The 16,208-nt window shown below is 42.0% G+C and overlaps 1 protein-coding gene across 2 annotated transcripts in view; it reads left to right on the forward strand.

Annotated features, from left to right (window-relative positions):
- The window catches only part of efna5b (ephrin-A5b), a 96,027-nt gene extending 81,744 nt beyond the window's left edge, over positions 1-14,283 (forward strand). Inside the window, exons 3-5 of one of the 2 annotated variants that reach the window (XM_034595362.1) lie at positions 10,231-10,296; positions 10,711-10,791; positions 12,712-14,283. In XM_034595362.1, the coding sequence (XP_034451253.1) occupies positions 10,231-10,296; positions 10,711-10,791; positions 12,712-12,836 (272 nt within the window). In that variant the 3' untranslated portion in view covers positions 12,837-14,283. The remainder of the gene's footprint in view (positions 1-10,230; positions 10,297-10,710; positions 10,792-12,711) is intronic. The other variant, XM_034595363.1, reaches the window with a different exon arrangement.
- The last annotated feature ends 1,925 nt before the right edge of the window (positions 14,284-16,208 follow it).

A 16,208-nucleotide genomic window follows, 5' to 3' on the forward strand; every position in this document is an offset into this window, starting at 1 on the left:
TTACCAGATTCAGAGAGACGCAAGGAGCCATTTAATCCTGGAAACACATGCAGGCAGTTCAGCAAAATGCAGCATTAGCAGTGAGTGAGTTACAGCTCGGCCTGTATGTCTTCATGACAGACAGAGAGGATGAGCAAGGACAGCGGGAGCACTTCTCGTGTCGGAGTTCACAGTGCAATCAAGGTTCAAGTGAAACCCATCCCGCAGAATGCTGATGCGAGCACGTTTTTCTAATATGGACACGAGCCACAATCTTGTATTTGAGTGATTTTAATCTGAAAAGGGCAGAAATCCAATATCCGTGGCAGCTCACTGCGAGAGATGAGTGAGAGCAGTTATGGTGTTTTAGGCGTGCAAGATTTGTGGTAACTGGGAAACCGCTCGGTGTGATAATGCGGTGGCAGATTGGCGTCGGGAAAGATGTCGTTTTCTTGCCGTCCGACTTGCTCACCTACATGGACTGGAACTGCGTCTCGCAGAATCACACAATCAATAACACATTTGTGTCTGGTTTGTGGCTGGAGTTATTTTATAGATGCTTCTGGGTTTGACGCTGCAAGAAAGAGGAGGTTTACAGTAACGCAGAGTCCTGAGGAGAGTCTGTGCCTGATTGCAAATGAACTCTTAGTAAATGGCCAACGAAACCCAGAGGGAAATGGTGGGCGATGACTCTACACATGTTAAATTACAAAATAAAACACATTCTGCGAGACTTCGATCACTCTGCAGATGCCTTTAGGCCAATATGCAAAACACAACACAAGACAGATCATAAAACCAAGTTAATAAGAAAGAAAACCTCCAGAAGGTTGTTTTTTTTTCTCCCCCCCACACAATCTCATAAGGTCTTATTCAACTTTAGTGGACTGCTACACGCACACAAAGCACAAACAGATTCCCCAAGACATGCACTGTAGCTGTGTTGTGATGGATCATAAATCCTGTGATGTACCATGTGCCTTCAAGCCGCTCTCGAGAGGGGCAGGCAGCAGAGACAGTAGAGAAGGCAGCAGCAGCAGGAAAATGGTATTAATGGACAAATGAAATAGAGACAGGGGACGGTGTGTGCTGTCTGTGTTATGTTGGAGCCATGGTAGGCTTTGCTAATAATGATAAAGAGCCAGCGCCGCTCCATTTGTGGCACCAGCATATGGACACCATCATAACTCAGAGCTTTCATCCATTCACATGAAAAATCAAGCCTGTCATCAACATTCAGAAGTGATCCGACAACATGGAATAATGTGACAGAGAGCCACACACAGACGGATCTGCTTGCACTCGTGTACAATATGCATACACTTGCATGAACAAGAAGCCACAGAAGCAAGCACGCTGTCTGGAATGCATTATGGTAATTCTGATAGATAGACATTCCAGCACCTCTAACTCCCCTGGTTACTACATCACCTTTTGGTCTGTACTACTTAACTTACCCTCCACGTTTACACCAGAGACCTGTCAGCTATTGATTGTTGCCCTGCAGATTGCATACATGAATTCACTGTAAAGACTGGCGACAAAACAAGACTAGTTCAAAACCTAGTTTACGACCGGACTGTGTGTGATCAATGTGTAAAATCAAGGGGGTAATTAAAAAATGTCATTAACCACAATGTGCTAATTAGAATTTTCATAATGCCATGACATCGTATTTACATTCTGTCAAGGTTTAGCCAGGTTTCAGCCTTTTATCTGTTTGCATCTTCCCTACTCTCTGTCCTATACAGTATATACAATATTTGAATATAGATGAATTCCCATTTACATGTTGCTCTGATGCAGACAACGGGACAAGCATGAAACAGTGAGTGAAACGTGGCCCGGTCAGACCACAGGTTAACCAGCAGTCACTTCCAAGCCATTTTCCAAGCGGCTGCTCCACACTGATTTTATATGTGGGATAAAAATCACCACTCACATTAGTTAATTCCTTAATAATCCTGTAAAAGCACAAGAGAACGTAGATGCTTTTGGTCTCTGTTTTCTCTTACAGTAATAAAGGTTTGAACATACTAGTAAAAGGTGAAATGATTATAGTTCTTTCTTCAGATGCCTGTTGTAGGAACTTATTATTTGGAAAACTTTATGGGATCACATTATGAAGCCTCACTTGGTCCAAGTTCAAATTTGATAACAATACTACAGAAAATTTCCATTTTATTTTTGAAAGGTTTTCTATGGGTACATCCTTTCTATAAAAGGCCATTTGGATATTCTAGGAGGTCCCTTATCCAAAGTACCATACATAGGATACAAATAAAGTAAATGCTATTACTACTATGTCTACACATCAATTGGCTGTGGACATGACATGGAAGCTCCTTTTGGGCCAATTTTGGTGTTGATGAAAAGTCAGAGTGCACTTTCCTTAGTGATACAGGGACATGGCTAATGCTTAATTGCTAATTTAAGTTTTAGAGAACCCTTGGTATAAATGTTCCTTAACACATGATCAGACCTTCATGTAAATCGCAATTATGAACAAACACAATCTCTTTCATCTAATCTAATAAGAAGAACAGGTCATCAGCGAACCACAAGTGTCCTTGGGAAAGACACTGAACCCCAAATTACCCCTGATAGCCGCGCTGGCAGTGTGTGAATGATGCGCGATAGAGAAGTGCTATATATAGACGCGCTCTGTGTGTGAATGGGTGAATGTGACTCTTGCTGTGAAGCACTTTGAGTGGTCATTAGGACTAGAAAAGCTCTACATAAATGCAGACCATTTACTATTTAAATCATTGTATTGTCCTCGTCCATACTGAATACATAATTCAAATGCTCACAGCTTAAACTGGAAAAAGTGAATTGCTCAGTTATGACATCAGCCAAGGCTAACTGGAGTCAGGAGTCAGTGAAAGCAGATTGGAGGTGTTGATTAGAGCTCATTAGAGTAATAAAAACACTTAGGCATATGGGTTTGCAATTCACAAGAAGCAGCTGATGTGAACTGTGCCTTACAAAAAAAAGAGATATTCAAAGACTTAAAATCTTGAATTGTTTGATTTTTAGATACTGATCAGTCCAAAGTTAAACAAACTGCCTATTAGAGGCTGATGTTTTAAATCTGTGGGACGTCCAGCAAAGATGTTTACAAAGGCTCAACACAGAATGCTCAATGAGGTAAGATGGAAGCCGAGGGTATCTTCAGGAGTTGTGCATGTGGCCATAGGCGACTTGACACCAGCAAGTCCAGTTCACTTGTACAACTCCTGAAAATACCACGACCTGGATGAATCTCCCAGGTAAGATCAGAGTAACAGCTAACATCTCCACTCGTGAGTCTACCATTGGCAAATCATGTTGGGTGGAGCACGGTGTCCATAGTGTCCTTCCACAGAGGAAGCTATTGCCCCAGGAAAGGACCATAGCGTAATGGAAGTTGTCCAAAGATGACCATGACACTTTGCAACACAACTTCCGAGATGTTTTGTGCATTGGCGAAAAACTAAAGTTGAATTGAAAGAAAACACAGTATTGTGGGTTAAAAAGGGCAGTGCATTCCAACATGGGAACATTAGAAAGTAGGTTGGACGTGTGCATCATGATTTGAGACTACCTTTCTGCCACTGGGGCTGGGCAGGCCGCCATCATCGAGCAAAAAATGAAATCTCACTTTTATAAAGATATCTTACAGGATCATTTCAGGGTGGCTGGTTGCCAGCTGAAGCTCAGTAAGTTAGGTGAGGGAGCAGGACAGTGACCTTTAACATGGAAGTAAATCTACTCCAGAATGACTTCAAATGAAGTGAATCCGATATTTCGAGTCCGAGCCCCGACCTTGAACCTATAGAGATGTTGAGGAATGACCTCAAGAGAGACAATCACACCAGGCATGCTTAGAATATGTCCGAGCTGAAGCAGTTCTATAGGAAAGTGCAGAACTCCTCCTGAGCATCTTACTGTGCAGAAATCCAGGTAAATCCAAAGAGTTCAAAAACATTTTCCATCCCTCTGTAGATGCAAATGATCCTCCTGGGAGGAAGTTAGAAGCAACAAAAATTCTCTCTTGTTTTGTTTGTCACATATTGCACAGCCTGGGTAACAAACTGCTGCTCTGCCGCTCACTAGACAGAGAGGAGACAGAGAGTTGTAACTTGCACTCCCCAAGCAATACTGCCAACTCTCTTTGGTTTGTTCCAAAAGTTTTCAGATTTGTCGCTATGTGCTAATTTAAAATAAAGAAAAATGCTAATGGGGGGTGAAAGGGCTATAAATGTAGTGACAAGTAAGTTGTAAATTGGCAAAACTGCTTGTAAACATCCATCTAATGACACATTGGTAACTTTTTGCGCAAATTAACATTTTTCAGGTCAATAAGTTTGGTTTACTGGCTTCTGAGACACAAGAATTAAGCATGTTCGAGGTCTGGCTATGCCGAGCTCATTGAAGTGCCCCCCCCTTTTCAAAAATAAATTGAAAACAGTCAAATGACCCAGCCCTTTGGAAGGACTCGGGGTAATAACAGGCCAGGAGCTAAGTCGTGGCACGACTTGTTGACAGGCCAGAGAATGTAAGGCAAGATGGGGGGAAAAGTCTCTAATCAAGTGATTTCAGTTTGATCACAATAAAGTAGTCATCACTTTGTCTGCCGAAAAAACAGAGAGAGAGTGAAAAGCAAGAGATGAGAGAGAAGTGGTGCAGGCGGGGGCTGTGATTCAAAGGGCATAAGGTTCCTCTCAGCCCATTATGATTCATGCATTTAACAGCCATCTTCAGAACCTGGTTATGATTCATCATCACAAAGGCGCAGAGGCAAGGACATTTTATCCTTGGCCACTGAACCATTAACATATACTGTATCTTTGTTTACCCAGTGCATTACTCATTATGATTATTTGCCTATTCTTCATTTATTTATTATTTATTATTATCATTCCATCTATTACTTCACACTGACAGACACACAGTATTTCTCTTTTATTCGGTGGGTGGATACTTGGGCCATAACAATAATATTATGATTCCATGTGATGCATTAAGTGCAGTAATGAAACATTATGTTAAGTGATTTAATATTCTATGGCTGCTCTAAAAGGCTGAACTTCCCCTTAGATTGTTCAGTTACAATAAACTCTGTGATTTAAGTATGAAAACATGAATGGGTTGATGAAGTTCAAGGGTTTTCAGTCTTTCAATCACCAGCTTTTCATTTAAAAAAATGTTGAGAGATGTGTTTGGGCGTCATTATGTTGTTTTTCACAGATGTAATCATTGCATTTATATACGGTACAATAAGGGTTCACTGTCCTCTCTGAACATATTCTTCTTTTCTTTCCTTCATTGCTTTTGACCTTGTCGTGCAAGTAGCACAGGGGGTGACTTCGGTTCACTTTAGATGGAAGCTGAAAGATGCAAGTGAGGAGCAAGAGGGCAACTATCATCAGGGAGGGAAGTTTATGTTCCTTCTGCTGCCTGAATCAGAGTCATCGTCTTTCACCTCCCAGCTCCCTCATTCCCCTCCTATTGTGCGCTCGCTGTAGTAACATCTGGTTAATGGGCCTCTTCAGTGGATAGCCTCCTCCATCTTCTAATACACACACACTCGCACATTGTGTAGGAAGGCAAACACAAATGCACAAACACTTCTCCCTTTAACGGTGGATTCAAATCTTTTCAGAATATCTTTTTCTCTTGTAAAGGTGTCCTACTTAAAGTCCACTGCTTTGTATGTGGGAAGGACATTTTGTGAAGGTCACTCAGTAACTGTGTCAGTGCATATGTTCATTTTATTGAATATGAGTTCATTGTATATATGTGTGTCCTATAGTAGGCCCTATAAAGAGACTATCCTGGACAGCGGAGCAGCTGATGTTACCTATTGGAGGGCTGGAACTTTTGAATTCAAGGTTTTCTAACATGTGTTCAGTTATAAATTGGCTTCTTTTGACTGCTCCCACACACTGAAACCAATATTAATGAATCCCAGCAGTGATTTTTATGCACCGAATAGAGGAAATGTCTTCCAGCTGCAAAACTGCCTAATTAACAATAGATGGAAACATCAGTAGAGGATGTCACAAATGTTCTGGAAACGTCAAACTGTGTATTTTGTACATCAGGGTTTGTAAACTCAGTCTGCGGGATCTAAACTTTGACTTGGTTTGTACGCTGTGAGACAGAAGAGTTTTCTCAAAGACGAGGCCAGCGGTCTGTTTTTCAGTGAGCTGGCAGAGATAGCTGGCGAGGAGCGCTTAGGGCTGTAAAAGTCAGACTAAGAGGAATGCTAACATGATGATATTCATGTTACACTTTCACATGATGGCATACGAGTCTATGCGAGGCTTGGCTTTTGACGCTGAAATTGAAGGAATGCTTTATAGTGAAATACTGTTTCATACAAAGTGTTGACAGTTCGTGGACCTCTGGGAAAAGTACTCTCGACAGATTATTAAGAGATGTTGTAGTGCCGCTCTACAAGCAGGACGGCCTAAAACACAGTTGTCAAAAGGGGGAACCTGAAACTTTCATACTACAAAATTATTAAACCATATGTACCTCGCAGAGTGTCGGTCTGCAATACTGCATTAAGCCCTGGTACTGCCAAATGTCCAAAATTTGTTAAAGTATAACAGACTATGAGGAGACCCCAAATGACACCAGATTTAATGTAAAAGAAACATCAAATAAAGCTTTTTGTAGCACTTGGATTGCCTCAACCTGCAGTATTCTGTTACTGCAGAGCCATTACACCTCTGACCAGGATATGCTGCGCTTTATTTAGCCAAGTTAAACTTTGCATTTAGCTCCCCATCTTGCCAGACACGTGGTTATATTTCCTCGCGTCTGGAATACGCTGTTGTCTCCCCCACTGAAAGGAAAAAGGAAATGTGTTTTCCAGATAACATTACAGTTGCAAAGAAGCTTGGCTTGGGCTGTGATTGAAACAATACTGCGCCTAAGCCGCACTGAGCCCACCTGTTTGTTCTTCCGTAATTGGATTCTGCTTCATTCCATTTGCCTTAATGCTGATGCATAATGCAGTGTACTGAGGGGACCAGCCATTACCAGCCAGGGGACACGGCCTGGAGGAGTAACCTGACCTCGTCCCCGCCACCCCACCACCACCCCCTCACTCCACCCCTTCCCTGAGATTTCTTTTCAGCGTCTCTGTCCTTCAAAGCGGCAGCCACTTGCTCCGGCTGGATGGATTGATGGTTGAGGCTGCATGTGCAGGGCCTGATGGGAACCAGAATAGCAGGTGTTGATGTTGCGGCCTACAGGAACAATAAGCTGGCCCTCGGCAGCGTGTTAATCCAAAATAAACAGGCGCTGGCCCGGGCGGTTCGGGCCCGGGTGGGGAGATCCTCATCAAACACAGGATAAAGAGCCTGCTACCAAGAAAAGGAATGTAGAGCCAATCGTAATCTTCCCTTTGTAGTGAAGAATGTACAGCAACACACCTCGTTCGTCTGCATCATGTCAAGTCAGCGGCCACGTCCAGGCTCAGTTAATCTCATTGACTTCATTTTTCTCACATTAACAAAACAACAGAGACGTGTGCTGGTCAATGTCAGATACTGTATTTATTAGAGCCAGACCCATATGGATTTTAGGGAGCTGATGCCGATTTTAATAAAAAGAAAATTCCAATACCAAAATCTTTAAACAAAAATGTAATTGAGGCTTGATATTTTATATTTAACCATGAAAATCATTATAAATAACGATAAACAAAAAGAAAACTCAAATACAGCCAAGTATAGAGAATTTGAATTGGGAATATATATATATATATTTATTTTTTTTGCAAAATGTAAACATGAATGTACATTTTTGCACTGTTTATGTTTGCAATTATATGCTGATATTGATATGTCTGTGAAAGGCTCAGGCTCCTACTGTAAAATCGTTATACTTAATGCAAACAGCTCGAGGACACAGATGCAGAATTCAATACTTCCCATGAACTTCATAATTGATGATAGCCACTTCGATCACTACACGATTGAGATATCCGTTCACTCTTTCACTTTATGTTCATGACTTTCTTTACGTGTGGGAGGCGGATGTGGTGTTATGGCCAAATCTCCGAACATCACAAACAGCTCGGCAAACGGTCGTCATGGCAGAGACTCCCACATGCTCTCTGCCATTTTCATCAGGGCCATACTTCTCTCATGATCAGCTGCCTTTGCTAAGTGGCTGGTGTGGATGGCTGTGACTCAGCTCTGCCCTCAACAACGATGAAGATAAGACATCTGGAGAGAGTGTGTGTGTGCGTGTGCGTGTGCGTGTGTGTGTGTGTGCTGGCGAATGTGGGAGCATAAAGTAGTGGTGGAAAAGAGAACTGGAGCAACAAGAAGAGTGACATAAATTGTGTGGGTACTGGTGTGTATGAGTGGGTGAGCGACGGTGGCCAAGGTTCATTAGCGTGTCATCGGCTGCCTCCACACCGAAATAATAAGGCCCCCTCTCTCTCTCTCTCTCTCTCTCCCTCCCTTCCACTTTCCTCCCCACGAGCATCTGCTGAATATGAACCGAGCTGTGAAAAAGAACATCTGATCTCAAGTCGCCTCTCTCTCACACTGACACATGACTAAGAAACAGAGAACAGCTGATGAAGCAACAACATTAAAATGGTAAAAGCGAGGTCGAGAGGCAGGAGGGAGGGAGGGAGAGAGAGAGCGAGAGAAGGAAAGAGAGAGAGAGAGCTTGATGAGCTGTAGAGAAGGATTCCCAAAATGATTGAAAGAGTATGCAGCATGCATTTGATAAGAGGCTGGCATCCAAACTCAGGGTAAATCAAGAGTGGAGAGCAACAAAATGTAAGAAAGTGGAATATATTTCCATCTCTTCTGACCCTTTTCCGTAGTTATTAGTCAGTAATTCTCTTAATGAACACATCCCCATGGCTACAGAGGCAGCTCACTGCTTTTTCCATGGAAAAATAGATGCTGGGCCATTGATTGCAGTGATGTATACAGATTCATCTTTGAATGTTAAATGTTAATTAAGAGCATGAAGAGCAACACGACCAGACTCATGTGAAAGTCTGAGTCTAGTTCGGTTGAGCTTTGACGAGCGGATGTGACGGCGCTGACAGACGATAAGAGAGGGTGACACAGCTGGGACCGAGGGAAGGGAAGAGAGGGGTTAGGTACAGGTTCACTGGACTTGAGTTGACAGTTCCCAAATGGTAGCCTTTGGAAATGCTTGGCTTCATTGCATCAGCTGTGGAATGATCCACAGAAGACGTGAAACGATGCCCGACAGACAGCTTTGCAGACAGTGTGGTCTCTGCGGAGCCGGAGGGGGAAAGTGGAAATGAAAACAAGCTACAGTAAATATCAATAATATGTCACCAGAGTGGGAGAAAACCCTGAGACTATTTGCTATTTGATATGATGTCATTACACAAGACAATAAAATATATTTTTTAAACTACTGTATGATCTGCTGCCATGATGGATGCACCCACTGTGCTCCAGGTGCCATGTGTTTGACCCCTTTACTCTCCTGCCGAGACGGCACCTGGTGCCTCCACATCCTCCGCACTATTAGCGGCCAACCACACACACACACTCACATTCTACACATTATATTTTAAGGGGATGAGATAGAACCACTATGTTGGCTCACGCTCAGGGATTCACCCCCAATGGGCTTGACAGGAAAGGATCCATTTCCTGACAGCGGCCGCAAACCATCCATACAGTACATGTGGCGCGTAAATTCCCCGGTGTGTGAACTTTGTCTCCCTCGAAAAAAAAAGTGCTGAGGTTTTTGTGGAAGGAAATACAAATAAACTATAAACACATCATCTTCCAGCTTTGACTTTTTCAATTTATTTTTCCTATTTTAAACAAGTCAAAATGATGCAAATTCCTTGATCCTTCCTAAGCTGCAGCCAGTTGCTCAAATCTAAGATGCTAGAATTAAACTGTGAGCGAAGCACTCCACTTTCCCCCAGAGAGACTTTGCGAGCACATCTGTAAATACTTTCTAGCCATTATTCCCCAAGAACCATGACTAACCCACTAAAACCCACTTAAGAGCCAACATTAACTATCTCAAAGTTGATTTTTTTTCCTCCTGAATAAACCTCAGTTTTAACCGTTGCCCACAGGAAGGAATACGACATGAAATATTCATCTTTAGGAATATATTCATGCAGATCTTTGTGAGGAAACAAGTTTTTGTTATTCACTGCACATGTACTATTGTACTATATCTAGTGCTATTGTAACAACGCCTTTACCTTTGTCTATATTTGTTTTTCAGCCTCCACCATCGCTGAGAACGGGAGGAAAACATGCCTGAAGCTGAAAGTTTTCGTCCGACCATCAAGTAAGTGTTTGCAATGCAACACGGAGGCTTTGTAACAGAGGCTTCGTTTGAGTCTACGTTTGAATTGAAAATCAAAACAATTTATGTCTACTTCTTTTTTCTTTTTTTTTTGGTTTTTACTTCACTGCCTCTTCAGTTACCTTTTCGCTCTCACTGTCCAAACCCTTTATTTCATTGATAAGATTTTTTTTTTCCCTCTTTTGAATGAAAACATGAGAAAGGATTGATAGATTGATCACATCAAATGACAGTCAGGTCGCTTCATACCTCATCTGAACGTTGCCATGAGCTTTGTTGCTTGGGATGTTTTAATTTCAGGGCGTAGACGGGGGAGGGGGGGGGGCTTCAAATGTCACTAACCTATTTGGCATATACCTCTAATGATCTCTCATTCTCCCTATTTTTCTGTTATAGACAGCTGTGTGAAAACTATAGGCGTACATGACCGTGTTTTTGATGTAAACGACAAAGTAGACAATACATTAGAACCACGAGGTTAGTATGGCTTCCTGCTTTTTTGATTCTCTTCAGTGTGACCTCCATGCATCTGTACATGTGTGTCTTGTTCTGCGCCTCTTTCCTTTTCATGCCGTTTGTCTGAAAGCTGATCTGGCCTTCCTCCTCTCTGCCTGACGCTTCTCCTAATCTGATTCTGCACCCGATTACCACAGCGGTGTCCCCTTACTCTTGCTGCTTACATGTTTAAAATTGCTGTTTTATGTAATTATACTGTGTTTTGCACTCTCTCACACGGTTGTTAAACATTTTCACTAATTCGCCACAGAGGGTCACTTTCATCTGCTCCATGTTCTGGTCTTGATTTTTATAATGAAAATTGTTCTGCCTTTATACTCTCACTTGATTATTTTTGATTAACACGACCAGTGTAAAAACACACAATCATGAAACAATTCATTTACATATTCTAGATAGTGGTGTTGTTAAAAAATGTTCATGTTTAAAAAGTGCTGATTATGTTCAAAACCAAGTTAGTAAATATGTTTATTATAAATAAAAACAACACAGATGATATAGCACCACATCAAATGTGCATCATTAATATTGATGGTCAGGAGTTATTGAAGAATATAATGATAATGCTGAAAGCGGCAGATAAAACAGTAGTTTTTCTTTCTGATGTCCAGTTCCCTCTCACAGCAAAGCAGCCTGATTGACTCATGACCAGAGTTCAACCATTTACTGAAGTTCAAACAAACACAAATAACATTGACACTGACGCTGCCTCCATCCACCATGTTTTTAAAACACATAACTAATGCACATTGCCTGATGCATCTACATTCACATAGTAAACACACATATGGCACTTTTTACTCTTCACTGAGTTGCTGTTTGGTTCTGCAGAGGAACATTCATTATGGTCTGTACTCAGGACACACAGCATGTTTATGTCTTCATTCACGTCACCCCCCCCCAACCCAGTCACTGAAGTGAAACACTCCACATGCTGCTGATACATTCCCAGCACCAGCTCCCTCCAGAGCCTGAAACAACACAAAGTCATCTTCACTGCTACACAGTATATGACAACAGATTTTCTAAACTAACTACTTAGGTTTTTCTTCTTTACAAATTAAAGTAAAACATTAGCTGTTCCATTCTGAAATCAAAGTGAGGATGACATTATTGCTCTACTCACTGTGACCATCAGATACTATCACCTGCCATCTAAATGGGCCACACACACACACATCAAGATGCCCCCCCACCTCTCCTCCTGCCTGATTCTCTATCTCCCAATTTTTTCCGCCTCGCTATCCCACCTGCATCTCGACATCTGCCTGTCACCTTCGCATGCAACTGTTGGCTCATTCTCTTATTCTCCAAACGAGGGAAATTAAAACATTCATCTGTCATCTGCTGTTGCCCTGTCCCTACACACACACAAACACACACACACACACAAACACATAGAGTTATGCAACTCCGGTCCTCTGTTCTGTCAATCCGTCCTTTGCTGTGCATGGTTCAGCCTATTTCCCATGGTGCACCAGGCACATGGCTGCTCACACACACACACACACACACACACACACACACACACACACACACACACACACACACACACACACACACACACACACACACACACACACACACACACACACTCAGGAGGTGCCCTCACCTGAGAGATGATTTCAAACTGTTTCTGAGGATGAGAGTAGAATCATGACACAGCAACTAAAGTTCATATGGCAACCGGTTTAAATATCACTGTTATATTGTGAAAAACTTCACAAACATGCCGTTGTTTCTTCAGCAAGAAACACTGTCAGATTATGGCTTTATGGAAATATACAAACACTTGAGATTCAATTAATTGCTAAATATTATTGTCTTCAAGGTACTGTTGTATAAGAGTTGTTCACTGTATTTCTTTTTCTACCCTTTCAGACGATACCAGTCACGAACCAGCCGAGCCTTCCCGAAGGGAAACAAATGCTGCGCCGCACCTGCAGAACACAAGTCCACTCCTGGCTTTGTTGCTGGTCTGCCTAGCAGCTCTCTTCACTTTATAGCGCCTCCCTCTGTCCAGGAGGGCATTTAACACCTAGCGTGGCCTGAATCTGCCCGAGGCTGCAGGGAAGGGGGCGGGCTTTGGGTGCAGCGTGTTCGCTTGATTGGGCGTCAGAGCAGGCTTCTCAAGGAACCCTCTATTTTTTTCAGAACAAAAAAAATATTTAAGTGGTCTTTCTCCGTCTGTGAGTGAAAAAAGTTGATGTTGGAAGGGGGGGGAGACACTTCCCCCTCTTAAACCTTCAACTAAGATGCCAAATCTCGTTTTTTGACACTTAGTGATTCTTATTTTCCCGTGACTTGACATCCCTTTACATCATGTTTATGTCATTGCAGCACTGATGTTTACCCACACACACACACACACACACATACTCACACACACATACTGCTTACAAAGTCACATACAAAATGCAGTCAATAGCAGTAGGGTTTTTACACAGTTGTATACAGTAGCAGCCTTACACAGTAGGAAAGTGAAGAATCTAGGTCTTAGAAATGATTGTACATACACAAAATCAATAGCTAATCCCGAGACCTCTCCCGAAGCCTTTCAGAATAGATCTTCATAGAGTTCTGATGCGTCATTAGAAGCAGATTTCTTGTACCACCGCTGTACTGGGATGTGCAATTAAAAGTGAAATGATGAAGGAAATTAGGAGTAATGGTTTTAAGCAAAGGTCAGACTGGAAACCACAGCACTGAGAAACTAAGTAAATGGCATGCACATTAGTCTATTGATCTTCAGACTGTCCTGATTTATAGATGGTGCTCAGTTTTCTCTTAAATATAAATTGCATGTGTTTGTGAAGCTACTTAGAGATGGAGCGAGTTAGTGTAAAAACTCTAGAACCATTGGGCAACTGGTTCTTGTCCCTCTTTGTGCAGTCCACGCTCAAACACCTCTCAAAGCACTCGGTTGAATCTGACTCACCAAACAACCAAACTGAAACTTTCTCACCAGATACTTTGTGGGACTGTTATTTACATCGAGGATCAATATCTTTTGAAAGCTGATCAAACAATTCCCCGGCAACAGTCACAGTCATTTTATGCTGCGTTGACTCAGCTGGGCAACAATTGTTGCCTGTTTCCTTTGAGCTGTAGTCAATATTTAACACTCCCATGAAAATTTGCATCGACAGCTTTTTCTTTTCCTTCACTATTGATTGATGAAGTGATTGTTTGAAAATGATTCACAGCTAAATTGGACCCAAAGTTATTTTACTAATACTATTTTCTCCAGACATTGTCTTTCACGTTGCAGACCCGTAAAATTTGTATTTTTGTGCCGTCTGAGATCCTCCTCAGTAAGAACAATAAGGCCACGATCACACATACGCAAATGTAGGCGAATGATAATCACCTGCTGAGGCAAATTACTGTGGGCAGTGCAGGATGTGACGCAAATCAGTTGTGGAGCCACATATAGCCTGTTTGAGGTTGTGGTTGTTGGACGAGTGGTTTTTGGGGTAATTTTCCTGACATCAAAGTAGCGGCGGGTTCAACACAGCTGAAATCAGGGTCTCTATCTCTATTCTATCTGGGCTCACTTGGACAGTTACAGCCAATGACGGCCAAAAGCCAACCACCCAAACGTTGTTGCTACTGGTCGAGGCTGTGATGTTGCTGGTTTAAATTCACCAAAGTTGAACTCCACTCCACTCGTCACAGGAAGCAGGTGTGTTGCTCGCCCCCTCATTCGCACAGAATAGAAAGGAAGGTTCACGACTGGTACATTCGTGTATGTGTGACCGTGACAATAAAAATTTACATTACTATACTTTTTCCTCACATCTTTGTCCTTTACAGCTTTTTATCATGCTCAGATATTAGTTAGTTGGTTCTCGGATTTAGATAATTACGACTTAGCTCCAATTAGTTTAAACCGCATTGCTTTAAAGGAGAAAGTTCCAGTAAAGGCAATGCACAGCTCTAGTCGAGCCAGGTTTGTTTTAGCACTTATATTCAAAGCAATTCACTGTGTTTTAATGATATTCAGCTTCCATCATCTCCCACAGATGCACATGGTGAGTGTCTTTTTTCATCGAAGGGGCATGTTTCTGAGCTTTCAAAGTGAAGTATGGACAGAAAGAGGAATAAACTCTGCCTTACTTTCTCAGAGTATGGCGTTGGATGACAAATAAGGCACCAGTTGGTTTGAGGAGAGGTAGAGAGAGAGAGAAGTGGAGCAAGAGAAGCGGCGCAGGCGCATGTCGCGTGTCCACCCTCAGCTCCTAGTGTTACTGGTTTAAGTAACTCTTTAATGAGGTTCAAAATGACAGGCATGTGGACCCCATGTTGTGGCAAGGGGAGTTATTTCTGGTATTAAAAATAGATGGTGGAAGGCTTGGGGGGTCTCGGGAGGAGGAGGAGGAGGGTGGGGTGTGGATTTCCACTGTGGGGGGTTTTAAAGCACCAATGACCTTGCAGTTTGAGAGAATCGCTGAGTGAAGGAGACAGAAAGAATAAAACAGAGAGACGCACACGCAGAGGAGAGTCATGGGAGGTACAGCAGAAGGTAGTGTGACTAGAGTGCCTAACAAAACAGCTCAAAATCCATGCAACACGACTGCAAACACAAAAACCCACCAGATTCAATGACAAACATACTGTTCAGTACCATTCAGTCTTAAAAGGCACGCACTGTTTTGTTGTTTGTGTTGATTTCATTTTTGTGGCTGCCTTTAATCTGTTTTTTTGTTGTTTTTGTTTTCTCCCAAGAAAGACTGCCTTTGCCTTTTGCCATTTGTTTTTTGTGCTACGGTAACAATGCTATTACAGTGGAAATAGCAGCTCAGCTACGGGGGGGGGTAATAGGAGACCAGGCCATTTAATGAGGTACTAATTTTCAGGATAACACCGTCGGGAAATGAGCACCGCATACGATCCAAAATGGAGGCTTGTCAGCAGATTAACACTAGACTTTTTATCAGAAACCAGCTTCGACTGTACTCTCTTATAGTTACCAATACTACTCTTTGTCATTATTGCTATTATTACCATGGTTTCTTCTGTACACACCTTAACTTGGGAAATGAGGATCAACTTATAAACTGGATACTGTGTATCCTGAGGTAGTCAACCATAAAACATGTAGTGTTAGGTTAGTATCCGTTTTGTACCTTTCTGGAGGACAAAAGAAAAAAGTGAGATACATCATTGTTAAAACTGTATAATTATTATTATTGTTATGATGATGATGATTACGACTATTATTATTATTATTAGGACAACTTCTTGATGTAAATAGTGTTTGATATTAAAGTATTAATTTGGTTCTTATGTCTTTTCTAAAAAACGAACACGGTATTATCTCTGGGTTTTGCGGAGTGTGTACTGTCCTCAAACAAACGCATTGTGTGCTTCGATCC

This window comes from Hippoglossus hippoglossus, chromosome 9 (genome assembly GCF_009819705.1).
Source record: "Hippoglossus hippoglossus isolate fHipHip1 chromosome 9, fHipHip1.pri, whole genome shotgun sequence".
NCBI lineage: Eukaryota > Metazoa > Chordata > Actinopteri > Pleuronectiformes > Pleuronectidae > Hippoglossus > Hippoglossus hippoglossus.